An 18,474-nucleotide genomic window follows, 5' to 3' on the forward strand; every position below is an offset into this window, starting at 1 on the left:
CAGCTAAATTGATCTGTGGTGTCCTGTCCATCCATCTCACGGTCCATCACTCATCACTTAAGGATTTTATTTACTCTGGCTCAACAGCTGGTTGGACCGTCAACGCGCCGACCAATAGGATCAAGCGCCGTTATCGGCAGAGAGAAAAAAAAAAAATCCTTACAGTCGCCATGATACAGCAGCGGAAACGGGCGAGAAGTAGCTAGAAAACAAAAGAGAACACGCAGTCGTCCTCGAGATTTGGTATGCTCTTGCAGGTAAAAACGGAATCCTTTCTTTTAGACCTGAACTGTTTTCACTCGTTTCACCGCAATGCTACTGAGATGTTTAAAGCGCCGTGGCCATTTTCCGACGTTGGACTTCTTTGAATAGGAAGTCGGTCAGCTTCGAATAATTGGGATCTGTTAGCTTTTAGCCAGCGAGCTAACTCAAGCTAAGCTAAATAGCTCGCAATTGCTTGCAAACCCAAAGCGTTGTGTAGCCGTGTGAAGCTCGTTTTGCTCCCTGTTTATCGCCCCGACAGCGATCCTCGCCACTGGAGGCTAGCTGACAGCTAACTAATGCGCGGTTCCGTGGCCTTGTGTTAATGCGCAAGTCAGTGCTTTGCTATTATGTAAACAACAATTTGTACAGTATCTTTCAGTATCGTGTTGTAGCTTTTGTGCTAACCCACTCGGGCAGGGCGTTAAAGTCAGCCAATTCCTCAATGTCACTAACTTGGCGTGTCCGTTTTTCATCTTGATAGTTAGCATGAGCGAGCTAGCATTAGCTATTTAGCGTTTGTTATGTATAGTTTGATAGCTACCTATTTAGGTTAAGCTAGGCTAATCAGCTAGCGACAGTGAGAGGGAGGAAAAAAAGCCTCTAATCTTCGTTAGCGTTGGTTATTTGTGCTCATTTAAAAAAAATATTCGTTTTTAACTCTTAACAAAATTAAGCTTTACACAGTTGCTAACAGCCAAGTTTAGCGTAAAAAAAATATTGCACCACGTTGCTCATTTTAATGTAGATTATTATGTAACTCCAGTCAAATCACAGCTTTCTTAGGAACCTGTTTAAATGTTAATAATATTGCCGACAGCAACGTGTTAGTAGAACTATAACTTGGTTTAAAAACGTGCTCTTTTGGTTGGTAATGTTTAAATATATTTTGGTAACTTGGCTCACTAAAATCCTCAGTGAAAATGTGCTTACCTGTCAACCTAAACCAATTCAGAATATTTCAGCTTTAGCTTCAGGCTAAAATGAACTATTTGCTTTTACTCTGTGTATGAATGACATTTAAACATTAAATTATCCTCTGTAGTGTTATAGGAATGCCCAAGGAAAAATATGACCCGCCGGATCCCAGGCGGATGTACACAATTATGTCGACCGAGGAAGCAGCAAACGGGAAGAAGTCATACTGGGCAGAGCTGGAAATCAGTGGTGAGTCTTGTCAGGGAGAGTTGTAGGTTAAGTAGTTGGATTGAATTTGTACCTTTTTTGTTGTTTTCATAGAGCTTATTTATATAAAACAGTTTTATCCTATATTATGGGATTTTTCTGTGTATGTCCACCTTTCATGTCACGCTACTGGGCTGCTGCTAAGAATTATCTTCTTTATCAATTAATCTGCTGGCAGATTGCTGGGCATATTAAATTGTCAGGAAGTAGTGTTAAATGTCTATCTTCAGATTTCTTGTTTTATTCATCCGAAAGATGTTCAATTCGTTATCATACAAAAGAAAGACTATCAGCATATATCCACATTTTAAACATAATAGATGCTGGGACCGGTGAATCTCACACTGGGCTTTTCCGGGGAAATTCATTCCAATGTTTTTCCTTTGTTGGTTACTGGGACTTAATTCTGCTGTGTGTTTGTCCTTTTCCCATTGTTTCCGCAGGCCGAGTAAGGAGTCTCAGCACAGCCCTATGGTCTCTGACCCACCTCACTGCCCTGCACCTCAGTGACAACTCATTGTCACGCATCCCGCCAGACATTGCCAAACTACACAACCTGGTGTACCTGGATCTCTCATCCAATAAGATCAGGAGCCTGCCGGCAGAGCTCGGTAACATGGTGTCTCTCAGGTGAGTAGTTTCAGGTTGTATGTTCACTCCTGGATTTGAACATAATGGAAAGAAGTTGCTGTCACAGGGCACTCACACATGCTACGCACTGCTGCCACTCATTATGACAATATGAGTTTTTCATTTAATTATAGATCTGTTGGATATCTGCCATTTTGTTTCAGGCTTTGCCACAGACATTCAGCAATGAATTAAATGTGGATATCTATTTCATATAAAGATAACAATGCATATCATGATATAGGAAATTTTCTGTAAATTCACTAAATAAATAAATAGTTTATATAAAATGAATGTAAGTAAGAGTACAAGCGGCTCATTTTGTCCACCTTCTGTTCACAATTACCCCGTTCTGTGTCACATTCATACTCATGTTGACATGTTTGTTTATGTTGCCTTCATGGAAATTGCGGAAGAACACAAAGCGATGTCCCAGTGACAAAAAATATTGGCAGTGTGATTTATGACATAACATGTGAAACGCTAGACATTTTTTTTAATGTCACACAATGTATTGTCATATCGCACAGCCTTAGTGGTTTCTCAGGACAGCTGGTTTCTAATATTAAAATTCCCCTATGTCCACAGGGAACTGCTTTTAAATAACAACCAGTTGCGGATTCTGCCATTTGAATTGGGGAAACTGTTTCAGTTACAAACACTGGGGTTGAAAGGTGAGTGGGCTATCAATGTGTTTTGTAGCCATTCCAGCCTTGAAATCCCATTGTTTTCTTAGCAATGATTCAGCCCGCGTTGCTCTTCCTTCACCAGGAAACCCACTTGCACAAGAAATTATGAGCCTCTACCAGGAACCTGATGGCACGCGGAGACTGCTCAACTACTTGTTAGACAATCTGGCAGGGGCTATCAAGCGCAGTGAGTCCCCCTTCTCTGGTAGTTTTGAGACTGGAACAGGAATTGCACATTTCCCCAAAAGATGGCTTCGACAGGGTACATAGATTGGGACATTGTGAACTACAGCATAAGTGCCCTTAGCTTTGTTGAAGTATTTTTGTTTGTTTGTTTGTGTCTTTACCCATATTGTACCACTTTTTCCCCTCTCTCTGCTCAGTACCAACAGAGCAGCCTCCAGCTCGGTCATGGATCTCACTCCAGGAACCAGACCGAACACGGGCCTCAGGTAAGGACAACATACACAAAACGTGACCTTGAGCACATCAAGGTTCAAGATAATTTGTCATTGTATAACACGAGTGCACAAAGAAATGAAAGTTGTAATTCCTTCACGCTATGCACACATAGAGCATAACAGATAATTACATTTGGATTAAAGGAATAATACATTAGAACAAAATAAAATAATATACAGATATGTATACATATATTCATACCTGTGTAGACCCAGGAAATAATTCTACAGTGCATTTTTTACATTTGCGTCTGAGGGAATGTAAACAGCATCAACAAGATGGTGATAATGCACATACTCGTAGTAGTCTTCCTTGTAATACACAGCTGTTCCATAAAACCAGCTTGTATCCATAAAAATTGATGGTCAACCACATTTAACTGTTTTTGGAGGAAAATTTACAACCCGAAAAGACAATTTTTTTTTAATTGCATCCATGTGCAACTTAAGAGTAGCAAGGATCCAAATTTCGGTTTTGCGCTAGTAGTGGGAGTACTTGACCCAAAAGCAATACTACGGACACTTGCAATGTAATGTATGCCGACTTCCTGTGGTTAAAAACTAGCAAAACTAACTTATCAAACATTTTTTGCAAAAAGTAGATCTCACGCAAACACGAGTATTCTACTGTTTCCCAGGCATTCATGTTGATTGACCCTGTTGGGGGTGGTCATAACTTGTTTTGACTGACTCAGTGCTCTGTGCTGTTGAAAAATGCATATGATTGCACCCGTACGTCAATGTGGAATTTTAGTAGAAATGGTAAAAAATACAATCTTTTTGGATGGTGTCAATCTGTTTAGTGTGTTGCCCAAATTTTGATTTTAGGTTTAAAGTGGTGAGTTTACCCTTTCATTTAATATTTAATCTTACATACATCTTAATACAAGTGTGGCAATGTCCCCACCCCACCATGAAAATATCTGAGGGTCAGCTTCTTTAACATTTTTAAGATATACCTTTTTTTTGTGTGTGTGTGTGTGTGTGTGTGTGTGTGTGTGTTTCTCCCCTCAGCACTGTTCTCTGTGATGTGCTACAATGTGCTGTGTGATAAGTACGCCACACGACAGCTATATGGCTACTGCCCCTCTTGGGCTCTAAACTGGGAGTACAGGAAGAAATCCATCATTCAGGAGATCCTGGGCTGCAATGCAGACATCATCAGTTTGCAGGTGAGCGATGGACATCAAACCATGTGTTTAGGTTTTCATAGAAATTAATGTTTTTTTGTATGTCAGTGCTTATCCAACAAGATGGGAAAAAAGGGGGGGTTGGATGGTGGTAGTGGGACGTTTTTGTTGGGACGTTTTTGTTGAGACAAACGCAACACTTGTAAAATCTTACACAGTAGATGCTCCCTTTATGATGCACCATGCTCGGTGTTAACGCTGACCATGTGTGGCCATTCTCATCCTCCTGTAATAGGTTAGAATGTTTTGCATCTCATATTAGGAAATTATTATTTGATTATTTTCTGATATATATGGAGGTGAGTGGTGGGAGGGTGTTGTCATCTGTATTGCTCTATATTATGTTTCTTCAATTTATGTTTGTTTTAATGTGCTGTAGTACTTGTCTTCAATAGTCTTTCTTTTTACAAGTAAAACAAAAAATAGGGTCATAAAAGCTTGAGTTAGAATAAAATATTCCCAAAAAAGGAATCTGATAATATATTCTTAAAGTGTCCATGTAACAAGTAGCAGAGTAAATGTCTTGCACTTTAAAAAAATCTAAGGACACAGATACTTCTTTGTATTCACCCATGCAGAATTACTCCCATTTGCCTTGTTTGCTGGTATTACATCTTCTTTTCCTTAGTGCATTATTTTTCAGCCGTTAACATTTTTATTGCTTCAACTTGTGTATGTATATTGTATGTGTCATTTCAATGAAAAGCTATCCTACACTATCTCTTACTCTTCCCAGCCTTGTATTAAATATGTTTAATCTAGAATTGCAGTTTTGTTCTGTTTTTGAATGGTTTGTTATACTTGCATGTTAGCCTTTCCTGTTGTCCATCCTGAAACATGTTATTGGCTGATTGCAGGAAGTTGAGACGGAGCAGTACTACAATTTCTTCTTGCCTGAGCTGAAGGAGCAGGGATACGAAGGGTTCTTCAGTCCAAAGTCACGAGCCAGGACTATGTCTGAGTCGGACCGTAAACACGTGGACGGTTGTGCAATTTTCTACAAGACGGAAAAGTACGTACCTACAGTTTTGTACTTTTTGTATTGCTTGTTTACTTGCCTTAATGGGACATAGAATTATTTGTTTAATCTTCGTAACAGGAAAACATACATTCATACAAAACATTGTAGCTCTAAGCAGTCCATATCAAAAAGGTTTCAAATAACTTAGTTCAAGTTCTACCTTTTTTACAACAAAAATAAGACTGCATTTCACCTAAACTGTTGAGTATTTGTTATTAATTGATATAAAGATGGATGTAGGCGTTTTCATTGCACTGTGTAGTTAGTAACCTAATGTCCAATATAGTTATCATATGAGGTAACCTGTTCCCGAAAGGATAGCATGTAATATTGTTGCCTAAGCGATTAATACAGCTTGACTGGTGTACGGTAATGTTGATCACTAATCTTGGGTGATTAAACAGATGCAATAATTCTGACAACGAAATTAAGTATAACTTACTGTAAGCCTTTCATTCCAGGTGCAGGGAAATTACAGGGAAATATAAGTTTGAGATATACTAGTTTGTTGAGTGTATCAGCTGGGTGTAGCTACCACTCCTGACCTACCTAACCAGTTTTATTACCTTGCAAATGAGAAGGTCTGCCAGGGTTTTATTGTTGCCTTCATACAGCGATAACATTGATTGTACTCCTCTTGGCAAAGCATTTGTGTCAAGCTGCCCATTATCTATATGTGTACCCTGCTTTCACGAATACAGTTTTAGAAATGGTTCATAGTTAATTCATTGCTGAATACAAACCTTAGGCCAGTGGTTAGTTTTTAGATTGCTGTAATCATCAACCCTTAGTATCCAATCTATAAGTTGGGCTCTGTTTATAACAGCACGTAGATTTTACTATTAATTGTTAGGGCTGTAACGGTTCTGAAACCGAGACTGAAATCGCCACACAAGTCCACGGTCTCGTGTCGCGGATCTGAGAGACAGAACCGCGACACACTCGCTCCCTGGACTGTTGAGCTCTCGTTAAGACAGTGTAACTGCGGCGGTGGCGGCAGCCCGTGGGGTGGTAGCGGTATACGCCTATATCGTATTTGTATTGACAGTAGGTTATTCTAGGTCATTTTCCACCTTATTTTAGTGTTTATTTACTACTTTAATCTGCTTCCTTTCTCTTCTCCCCACACTCACACACAGCACACACACCTAGCCTGGACCTCTGGTCACTCACGGCAAACACGCCCGCTTGCTCCGCCTCATTCTCTCTCTCTCCCTGTGTGTGTCTCTGCTGACTTTCTCTATCAGCAGTACGTTTCATGAACTCACCCGTGATTCAGTTTTCAAGTGCGCCGCATGTGGGTCCAAATCAAAACTAGCGTTAGTGAGTGACATCTGCAGTGGTGCATTCACTAACGCTCCGTAATGTAAGATTTCTGCCGTATACGCTTAATGTAATATCAGATAACATATCTCTCTCTCTCTCTCTCTCTCTCTCTCTCTCTCTCTCTCTCTCTCTCTCTCTCTCTCTTTCTCTCTGTTTCTCTGCAAAATGTGGAAACGGGGAAAACCGCGGTATGAACCAAAAATTGAGGACTGAACCGTGGATTTGGTGAATCGTTACACCCCTATTAATTGTAGAATATGAAAGTGGTTGTGGGTTCTCGTGCTTTTATCTTTCTGCCTTTGCTACTTTTAAAATTTTGCACACATCAGATTTCAACACTGGTGGGATATTTTGAATAGAAGTTGAAATTACAGATTGGACTAGAAGGTTAAAAAAGGTGGTCATTTTTGTTTTGAAAGCAGCACTTAAACAAAATGTCCATAGTGGTCAATCAATCCTGAGCTGTTCAGTTGTGATACACCTTTTACACAGTATGTTTACAGGTCTTGTTGTACTACTGGATAAGGGAAAACCATTATAAAATGTATTTTGTGACTCAGGAGGAAGCTGTGTAAAGACAGATGTCTGTGTCTTTAGAGGCTAAAAGATGTTTTTAAAAATATTAAACTCTGGTGGTGTGGAATCAGAACGAAGTGAGCTGACCAGACTTTTGTAGCCTGCTCCTCATCTCTGCTTGAGTCTAGCGACTCAAGGCTGCATTAGCCACTACTAGCATAACAGACCTGAATCTCTGACTGAACTGTTGGCAGTCAAGTTGCATTGTGGGTTATTAAGGTGCCTGGTTTTACAAGGATAGTTGTGCTTTTTCCTAGTTGACTAGTTGTCGTTAGATAAAGTTATTAGTCGACTAGACATAGTACGTTTATGATATTATAGTATTTAAATGTATAGACTTTAACAGCTGCCTGTGAAATGATAACGGAAAAAGCAGTAATGATGGTGTCAGAGCAACCAGCAAGGAGACTGAACATCAAGTTTATTTCAACATGTTATAATGTCACACAACTGTTGTTGTTCAAAACATGGAATAAATAACTTAAAACTTAACAAAAAAAAAGATCCAATGTATAACGTTATCAGTTATCACTTAACATGCTTCAAACTCGCTCCTCTTCCTTAGTTTGATGTCTCTCCTGTCGCTCTGTCACCCAGTGTTTGATTTGTCCCTTGCGGACTATGGTAGAAACATGGATCACATAGCAGATTCCAAGTGACCTGCACCATCTGTAGATTAAAATGGCTCATTCTAAGCTAACAAAAACATAACCATTCCTGTGTTCAGGTGATTATACACTAATGAAAACATGGTTATGCGTAGTGTTTTCCATTTCTTCCAACAGATCCTCCTAAATATTAGACACAGAACCTTTTTTAAAATGACGCATAGAAGGCTGAAGCTTCACCCATACAGCAGCTGGCTGTACTGATTTATAGTGATAATGGAACACGGTTCAGATTTACTGTGTTATCATGCGTGAGCCATTGTGGGACACAGTTGCATAAAACTGTGAGCTGATGATTATTATAAATCATTGTAAATAATGTGCTTGTCTCTATTATTAATTTATTCCCACCACTGCTAACAAAACTTGCATTAAGCCTTCTCTTCTCTTGTCTCCCACTGTTTATGTCCAGGTTCAGCGCAGTGCAGAAGCACACAGTGGAGTTCAACCAGCTGGCCATGGCTAACTCCGAGGGCTCAGAGGCTATGCTGAACAGGGTGATGACCAAGGATAACATTGGAGTAGCTGTCCTGCTCGAGGTCCGCAAAGAGATGATGGAGCTCTGCTGTAAGTAGACACCCTATTCTGATCTTTGGCCCTTCTTATTTGCGTACTTGGCATCTCTAGATCCACTGCATCCAATTTTCTTTAAAATCAGCTAGCACTGCTGATCTGGAATTGACTTTGTCCATGTTGCATAAATAACTGTTGGCAGTGAATTTAATTTGTCTTAATTCTTCTTTGCACCACTTCCCCGTGGTTACCTTTTTTCCCCCTCTCCTTTCAGCTGGAAAGTCACTCCATGGCATGGAGAAGCAGCTGCTCCTGGTAGCCAACGCCCACATGCACTGGGACCCAGAATACTCTGACGTCAAGTTGGTCCAGACCATGATGTTCCTGTCAGAGGTGAAGAACATAGTGGACAAGGCCACGCGCAGCCTCAAGTTGTCCTCCGTCTCTGGTGAGACCAATGCCATTCCACTGGTGCTGTGTGCTGACCTCAACTCCTTGCCTGACTCTGGTAAGTAAGCAAGGCTAAATAGGCCTGTGCTCGATCTGATCAGAGTTTGTATATAAAAACTGTACATTCATAGAATATACTACAACAATAGTACTATAAATAATAGTATCTCCTGGCAGGGTGCCCTTGAGCAAAACTGAACCTTAACTGGATGAGCACAACCATGTGTTTCATAGCTCTTTGGCAATTTAATAAAAAATAAAAATAAAGCTCACATTACTGTTAAAATATTTGTATGTTATAACTATAATATCTTATAGTATGCATAGCCCTATTTGCAATTTTTTTTATCTAATGCTAGGGATGCTCAATATTGGCTGTTCTGCCGATATTCAATATTCCGATATTCCGATAATATTCCAACTCTCAATTTCCGATACCGATATCACCCGATACCGATATCTGCAGGCTTTTTACACCAAAACTGTTAAAGTAACAACATAACATATCTCCTATTGTGGAATTAACACATTATGCCTAATTTTATTGTGATGCCCCACTGGATGCATACATAAATGCAACATGGCATTCCAAATGTAAACACTGTCTGCAAAATAAGAGAACAACTTCAACTTTTATTGTTTTAATACTGAAGAGCGCTAATGCTAATCGATAGCTAAGCGCTAGCTTTGGTTAATGTGTTTAATTGTATTATGCACCTGAAGGAGTGCTAATGTAAATTCCAAGCCAATTGTTAGTTTGGTTAAGGCACAGCTCATAGAGTAAAATGCATTGCACTTATTTTGTGTTAATATTAAAATCATTCAGCTTTAAATTGTTTGCTTGTTAGCCACGGTTAGCAACCAACCAGTCTAGTGTGTAGTTGTTATACGTCATCTAGCGCGCACCGGTAAACGTCCCATGCTGCGTTCATGCAGGCTCGAAAATGCTGAAGTCTACAGAACAAACATCGGTTATAAAAACCCGATACCGATAATTCCTGATATTACATTTTTTAGTGAATATCGGCCGATAATATCGGAGGGCCGATATTATCGGACATCCCTATCTAATACCTAATGTGAGTGATTGACTCCACAACCTAGACCAAACAATCAGTTAATGGAGAAAATACTCGATGAGTTGATTAGATTAATTAAATGCGATTAATTGATAATGTAAGGGATCATTAGTTGCAGTACTAATGTTGTTGCAGTTTGTTAGCATGTGATAAGCCAGTCCTGAAATATACCATACCTAGACCTTTTTGCCCACAGAAATATGTACTTACCTAACCTTCATGCATCTAATTTATAAATCCATTATCTTGGGCAATTTGCTCCTTTTTGTCACTGTGACCTTGTTTCTTTTACATGTCTCAGTCTCTATGCTGAGGTGCAGCAGTTGAAGGTTAAGTTGTCCTGAAAATTTACTTAAAATGTATTTCCTGCTTAAATTTTCCTGCATTCTTCATTTTAACCCACAAATTGACAGAAGGGAAGACATGATTTGTATTACTGTGATTTACTTTGATGTTTGTTCCTGCATATGTGGCAGAAAAGTGAACCAGATACAAAATTGTTTCTATACACAAACTGTGGCATAGCTTTCTAATGCAGGGGACGATTTAATAATTGCACTTTCATGTTACAGCGAATACTGCTATTAACCTACAGGGTCCCAAATATCTGCCTATATGTTAAGAGTAGGAACAGACTTGCCATGGTCTGTTGGGAAGTGAAGTGCCACTTGACTTTTTCTTGATTCTGGTGAAAACAACTTCTCATCTCTCCGCTCTATTCAGGCGTAGTGGAGTACCTTAGTTCTGGTGGAGTAGACTGCACCCACAAGGACTTCAAGGAGCTTCGTTACAGCGACAGTCTGACCAAATTCAACTGCAATGGCAAGAACAGCACGTCCAATGGCAGGATCACCCACGGCTTCAAGCTGAAGAGCGCCTACGAGAACGGCCTGATGCCTTACACCAACTACACCTTCGACTTTAAGGTGATTGTACTGACAGCATATATGTTTGTTGTTAATGGTGTTGCTTGTACACAGAGGCAACCTTTTGCAGTAATTTTCAACTTTTAGTCTGTTATAATAAACAGCCATAGAATACATAAACATGATAAAAGTGGGATTAATGTTTCCTAGCATCATATTAAGGATATATTCTGCTGCTGCAAACATTTCTGTTGAGGTAACACCCCTCTTATTCTTCTCTCCTCAGGGTGTCATCGACTATATTTTCTATTCCAAGCCTCACCTGAACGTGCTGGGTATCTTGGGCCCCCTGGACCCCCACTGGCTCGTAGAGAACAATGTCAGCGGCTGCCCACATCCCCACATCCCCTCCGACCACTTCTCCCTCTTCGCCCAGCTGGAGCTGCTCCTGCCCAACCTGCCCCCCCAGGTCAATGGGCTCCATCTGCCTGCACGCAGGTAGTGAGTCCCTGCCACACCACCAGGGGGAGCTGCAACCACAGCCTCTCCCTTTCCAACCCTCCTCCCTCCCACTACCAGCTCTTCCCTCCACCACAACGGAGGAGGAAGACAAAAAACACAACCTGTAAAATATTCGTACAGTGAGGTCTGGCCGACAGGGATTTCGTATAATGTTATAGATATTCTATATTTTTCTTTTTTCTTTCTCCGTTTTTCTTTTTTGTTCTTTTTTTAACTGCTCAATTCAGTCCTGTTTGTGTATCATATTTTGTGTTTTGGACTCCCTTTCCTCCTCAAATCCACCCACCCCACCCACTTTGCTTCTGTCTTTCAAACTAGAGGGAATGGTAGCTCATTCAGCTTTGTCACATGGGGCACTGTTTGGTTTAAGAGCAAGGGGAAACTTAGAAGTGGCTGAGGGGTGACATTCACCTGAAAAGCTTCATAGCTGATTGTCTGCCTGTCTGTCTGTCCTGTATAAATTTGAAACCAGCAAAGACAGCAGACTTGTCAGTCTCAGACCTCCATCATTGGCTTGTGCTTGTTTTCCCCTATAATCTGGGCAGCCAGCATAGTTTCTCAGTCTTTCTAGGATACACTCAGTTGAGTCTGATGTCGTTGGGTATGAGGCAGCTTTTAGCTGGTAGTTAAGCGTCCCTGGAGGTGGATGTAGCGCAGCTCGTATGAGGTAAGATTTCCTGCTGTCATTCTGTGGTGCTGAGGCCTTTTGTGTGGTCACGGCCTCCCGTGGTGCTACAAGATAGTCTACACCTCTGACCCCGGCCCTGGCGCAATAGCTACTGAACCCAGAGATGCCTCAAGAACCAGACGTCCGAGAACTACATTAGCCTGATTTCACATGGGCGTAATGTAGTGATTAATTTGTCAAGGACGGATATGGTGAGAAACTGAGAGCAGCTACCATCCTGTTTGCAGACTGTTTCACCCCAGCTTGTATAGTTGTTAGGCTAGTCTTGTGCTTAGGAGCTCATGTGGCCCATGTACCACCAATTTTTGGTCAAGGGGCAAGGGATTTAGGCTGATGGGCAAAGCGATGAGGGGCTTTCACAAAATCTTTTCTTTGTCTTGATTGCTTTTAGGCAGAGAGAGCGAGTAATGGCTAATACACAGGAGTAAAACCAGCATTCCTCTCACTGTCTGGAGTTGCCACTCGACTCCACACATGCAAGCTTACACACACAGACACACACATACACAGAAAAACACAAACACATAACACAGGTAATTTACAGGCAGATCTGTAGCACTGTCTCTGAGGCCAGTAGTGACTTTCCCCAGCCATAAATTCCATACACAAAAGCAGTGGTTTTTTCACAAGTGTTTGTACAGAATAGAAATCTAGACTCAGTCTTTACATGATTGTATATGAACCACAAAAGACCTGTTTTCTGGCGTTTTTTGTACTAAGAGTAAATTATGATCAGATTTGAAAAAAAAAAGATTGTATTGTAAACTATGGCTAAATTTTTATCCAGTTAATGTTAAGATGAATTGATATTACCAGCTTGTACAAAAGACGTAAGAAGAGGTTGTTCAAGGCGTTCGCTGTCACAATTTTGCACTCCCTAGAGATTAACTGTAATTAATGTATCCGTATTGTGTTCTTTTATTTTATTTTTTCCTCCCCCCTCTCTCTGCTGTTGATTTAATTTGCCGGCATATTGCTGTGATTGTAAATAGACACTGAGTAAACTCTGCCTGTTGCTTCTTGCCCATTAACAAAGCCATCGATCCACACTGCTGCCATCAGTTCAGACAAAAGGACACGCAAGGATGAGTCGCAGCCCACCAGTGACTCCACATCTGTTCATCTATAGATTTCACACGCTCTCCCACTAGTGACATGTGACTGGTACAACTTATATAAATCCCACATGTACAACAAAACATCGTGCCTCACTGTAGCAGTTGTCGTTGTCTTGCACTATATACATATGTTGAACGCCTGAACAACCTTTTCTCCTTTTATTTTTAAATACTGTTGAGACATTTGTGAAGATTTTATGTCCTTTTATTGGTTTTTGTTAATGTTGATTTCCTTTTTTATGAGCTGTGACAATGTTATGATGATGTGTATATCCTTCCTATTCATTGAGCTCTCTAGTAATCAGGTATGCTTTCTCCACCGACCCTTTCTCCTCTCCTTAAGGAACATGAGTAGGATGTCTTATCGTTATTAAATCCCCACACTCGGATTGTTTTGCTCCCTCTTTGTACCTTAGCACAGCTCCATGCCCAGACCCCCAGAGTACGTAGTCCATAGCTCCTTCCCTGGCCATGAATTTTAAACCCCTTTAGCTCGGTCCATCACGTGTCCATAACCCTATACTGCCCCCCACCCCCCACCCAGTTTCAACCGCCCAACCTCAGACCTTCCCTCCCCACTATATTACTCAAGCTGTGTCTTTTAAACCCCCCCTTGCTCAACCACTTTGTATAGTTCTCTTACCCTCATCACTGCAGCTATAGTGCCATCTGTGGACCCCCTACCTCTGTATTGGAAAAGGTGAAAGGCCCACTTTGCTCTTGCTTCTGGATGAACAGGGGGAGGGAGGGGCAGCGAGCTCAGCTGTTTCTCTGAAAAGCCGGGCAAACGCGTTGCTATGAATCAAATTTGTTACATCCAAAACAAACAAGTGAAATCTGTCGCTGGTGAGACGCTTATTTCAACAGCCACGCTTTCACATGGATACAACGGATGATGAGCACTTAGTAGATTCAGATGCAGCTCCCCTCACCCCCCCGTTTCATCGTGTTAGCGAATAAAGATCTCATTACTTTAATGGATATGTTTAAATGACATTTTTAAAGCAAGAGGGGAAGCAAGTAAATAGGAAGTACAAGTTTAGTCCTCAGATCAAGGTCTCTTGTCCCATTTATTTTCCCCCTACATGTTTGTTTTTTAACTTTTTTGTTTTCCAGTGGAAACCAATGTGTCCAGTTTGATTTCTTTTTTTCCTGAATGGCATTAGTATTGTAGTAGATTTAAAGGCTAGCTTTTTTTGTAAAGTGTGAATAAAAGATGTATCTCATGTTTCCTTTCTAAAAAGATATTGAATTGTGTTGTTGATGTGTAAATCATGAATTCTATGATGGTGTTTTGTTGCTACATTGTTTTTACTTTTACTCAATATGTCTTTCCCCATATACTCTTATTCCCATCACAAACCAAATCCTCTGTAGAAATCATGATGAGACGTTGTCTTGATGGGTTGATTTAGAGGGCTTGAATGTTCCTGGGGATGCCTCGTAGAATGAAGGATTTAGTGCTTATCAGAGGGAGAAGTACCAACATCATTGGTATCGGTAAAAACTTTCAGAACAGGGATATTCATTCGTTTTTTTTATTTACTTTTCAGCTTTATTTTGGATGTTGCATGGCACTAGCTGGAGAGTGCTGGTGCCTGTAGATTAGGGCAGCAGAGCTGTCTTACTAGTGGCTGCAGTTCAGTACTAGAGAACACTGTTCTGACTGGTGTAAAAATGTGTTTGTAAGACTAAGCTAATGACCTGCCGCTGGTCGCTAGACTGGTGCTGTGATGATTTTGAGTACTAATAGTCCATCTCACTCTGTTCTTGTGCATCACAGTGGTTAAATCTGTTCCACTAGCTAGCTACTATTGATAGTCACTGATTTGACCCTTAAATCTTTTCCATTGTTGACCCCCCCCCCATATCTCCTCTTCATCACTCTCTTGTTAAACCACAGATTATGGCTTCTGACTGAGAATCTGGCAAACCGCAGAGCTGAGTTATGTCACTCTGTAAGCTTCAGCGAGTGATCGCGTTGTTGGCTTTGTACCTTCCACTGTTGCATTGTGTTTCATAGTTGGCTTGTTAGGCGTAGAGTGATTTCCCAGGCTGCATCTCTTTTTGTAATGGTGCACACCAAAGCTGCTTGTAGTTCAGTTCTGTTGTAAAGCGAGTTCTTTCACCAACCAGTCACTTTTAAAAAAGATTATCTGAAATCATCAGTCTTCATGAAATGTTAGGGCTGTAAGGAAAGCAAGGTACTTTTGTCCTTTTCCTTGAATCACATGAACATGTTGCATCCATATTCATACTTGTGTCACTCTTGTTGGAGTTTGGTTTCTCAAATTATTTTAAATGCACCCTTTTCCAAAACAAAATAAGAAAAAAACTTGGCAATAATACCCAAACATTCAGACACATTCAGAATGGGTTTTTAAATATGTTATCTGGAAAAATGTAGCTATTTCATCTTTCAAACTGTGGTCTTTTGTTTTTTTCCTTTTGAACTCTCCATCTTTAACCCTCCGAGACTGTTTTGTTACCTGAACACCTCTTTGTTTATTCCCCCCCCATCCCTTTTTTTTCCCCTCATCCATCTTGTATATTTGCTCATCTCCTTCTCCCTGCCGATCTAGTTGTAGTTGTTCAATGATCAGGATTGTCTATCTGTAGTCAGCTGAGTACATATATTGATCTGTGTCACTGTGTTTATGCACTGGACCAACTATTGTTTACCATTCATGAAATACCAGCAAAAAAAAAAAAAAAAAAGAATAATGGCAAAAACACTTGCACAATGTTGTAGAATGTCCATTAACCCAGATGAGAAATCAAGGCAGCTGTTTTCAAATCAACACATACTGTTTTAAAAAGAAACTGAATGGTAAACAATGCTTTCTGTTGTACCCCTTAGCCGTCCTCTCGATTCTCTTTGGACTAGTTTTGTTCTTTTGTTTTTTCCGTTTGACTACAGGTTCTGCTTGTTTCCTTTACACCTACCTATGTATTTTCCTACTTCTGGTTGAAAATAAATTCTATATTATCTGTTTCAAGCTGTGTCACCTTTTATTCTTTGCAATGGATATTGAAAATAAATTCTATATCTGTTCTCCTTGTATTGCCTCCTTTTGCTTCCTTTTTTTTTTAAATATTCTTTCCAATCTTTCTCTGATTTTTGAACACTAGACAGCCCAACCGGACTATAGATGTTATTTTTTCTCTCCTCTTTCTCAGTCCAGTGACCATATGAGCTATTTCAAATGTAGAAAGCGTGCTGCAAAAGCAAGTGGACTGCTAGCTCCCACTGCACAGTGACTACAGTTAGACTGAGGCTTTCCTAAAGTATAATTATGAGCTTTGTGTGTTGGTTGATTTTAAAGTGTGCAAGTGTGTCAAACAGCTGGCGGAGGCTGCATTATGAGGCCCGAGAGTATACAGGTTTTCATTCCAAATAAGTTCTAACACCTAATTAAATGTAAGAATATCAGTGGGGTGTTTGGTTGAAATTAAAACCTGCGCTCTCACAACTCTGACACAGACTTGTGGGTTAGAGAGGCCAACTGGGTCGAAGCCTCTGTGTCAGCAAGTGCACTCACCACCTGAAGTATCTTTTAGTAAGACGCTGAACCATTACCAGCACCACGGGTGCTGTTTTGCAGCCGAGCCTGACCTTTGATTTTCCTCCAGAATGGCGAATGAAAAGAGAATTTCCCACTGGGGATCAATAAAGTTTAACATTAACATTTAATACCTAAAACTGCCCGAGGATGACAGTTTGTGCATTATCATTTGTAGACACACGGTGGCGCCAAAGGATCACCTTTGTAGAGATACTGAAAACTGATCCATCTCATCTACTTGAAGGAGTTACTAGGTCTGAACGAGTCACTGATGGCTCATAACATCAGCTGGAGTAAATTTAGAGAGATCAGGGGTGAGACGGGAATTTGAGCAAGAAACTTTAGTTAGGACACAGCGGGAGCACAATAACTATACTCCAAGGTTTAATCAAATGCCAATTGAGTATATAGGGCATAACATTGTGTACCATTTGTTATGAGTGGTGTAAATTAATGTATTTGGATGGTTTGTATACTAATTAGAGATGCTAGTGATAACAGTGGAGTTCAGTTAATTCTTGAGTGAGTGTTTGTGTTGTCATTTTAAGTTCATTAGATCAACTTCAAATTTGTTGACAATAGTTGTGATAGTTGATGAAGTCATAATAAAATAATTGACTGAATCTATCAAGCAAATATGAAAAACATTCACTGGTTCCAGCTTCTCAAATGTCTTATATCATTGTCAGTGAATTAAAGTTTGAGTCACGTTGGACTCTGGGGGATTGCGCTGCATGTCATTCTGACCCTTTATAGACGACACAATTTGTAGATGAATCAAAAACATGGCACCCTCTACTTCTTTATAGTCTGTATACTCCCCTTGCCATAAGGATAAACAAAGTACCCTGCCCTTTGTTAAAGCCTCTTAAATGACCTGTGTGTAGAATTTAGTGACATCTAGTGGTCTGATTGCAGATTGCAACTTCCTCACATCACGCTCCTCTTCCAAACACTATAGAGAAACTATGGTAGCCGTGAAACACTCAAAAACACTGCCAGTGTTTGGTTTGTTTGGGTGGGCTACTGTAGAAACATGGTGGTTCAACATGGCAGAATCCATTGAAGGGAAGGCGGCTGTAGTGTCATAACCATGCCTATATACAGGTGATACAGTATTTTTTACAAAATACACCACTTGTTTTTACTATAAAACACAACACAATATATATTTGTTTTGTTGTAATTGATGTGTAATGCTATTATTTCCCTAGTTAACACATGTATGACTGTGTGGGATGGTGAAAATGCTGCACATGCACAGAGAAAGTTTTTGTTTTCTCAAGCATAAGCACACAAATTCTCTTTATCACACTGCATGTGTGTGTATGTGTGTTCTTTTCTATACTTTATAGTCGCTATAACTTCTATAATAACACTTACTTTGTCATCTGCTATTTTACAGCTTTTGTAATAAAGTAAAACAGGGCAGTGATTCACTTTTCCTAATGGTCATTTCAGGAAAATACTTCAAATTGTGTGCTGTAAAATTTTTATCTAAGGGGTTTTCTCTGTTTTAAACACATGAACGTGCCATTTTTTTACCCTTAAGACAACAGTAGGATTAACCTATAACAAAAATCATCATTACTTGTATCCCCCAATCTAAGTAGAACTACAAAGTGTACCTTAACAGACAGTTTAACACATGTCTCTCTTCATCAT

General features: G+C 40.1%; 1 protein-coding gene across 2 annotated transcripts; it reads left to right on the forward strand.

The window, feature by feature from the left end:
• The first annotated feature begins 105 nt into the window (after window positions 1-105).
• LOC127374374 (CCR4-NOT transcription complex subunit 6) lies at window positions 106-16,242 on the forward strand. Of its 2 annotated transcripts, none has more exons than XM_051419592.1 (12): window positions 106-257; window positions 1,307-1,428; window positions 1,890-2,076; window positions 2,665-2,750; window positions 2,848-3,027; window positions 3,149-3,217; window positions 4,241-4,398; window positions 5,274-5,428; window positions 8,420-8,574; window positions 8,795-9,028; window positions 10,773-10,975; window positions 11,202-16,242. In XM_051419592.1, exons 2-12 carry the CDS (start codon window positions 1,317-1,319, stop codon window positions 11,415-11,417), a joined length of 1,755 nt encoding a protein of 584 aa, XP_051275552.1. In that variant the 5' UTR covers window positions 106-257; window positions 1,307-1,316; the 3' UTR covers window positions 11,418-16,242. The 2 variants fall into 2 exon arrangements, with proteins under 2 accessions (XP_051275552.1, XP_051275553.1); XM_051419593.1 differs by having other exon boundaries at window positions 2,848-2,952.
• Window positions 16,243-18,474: the final 2,232 nt, after the last annotated feature.

This window comes from Dicentrarchus labrax, unplaced genomic scaffold (assembly GCF_905237075.1).
Source record: "Dicentrarchus labrax unplaced genomic scaffold, dlabrax2021, whole genome shotgun sequence".
In the NCBI taxonomy this organism is placed as follows: domain Eukaryota; kingdom Metazoa; phylum Chordata; class Actinopteri; family Moronidae; genus Dicentrarchus; species Dicentrarchus labrax.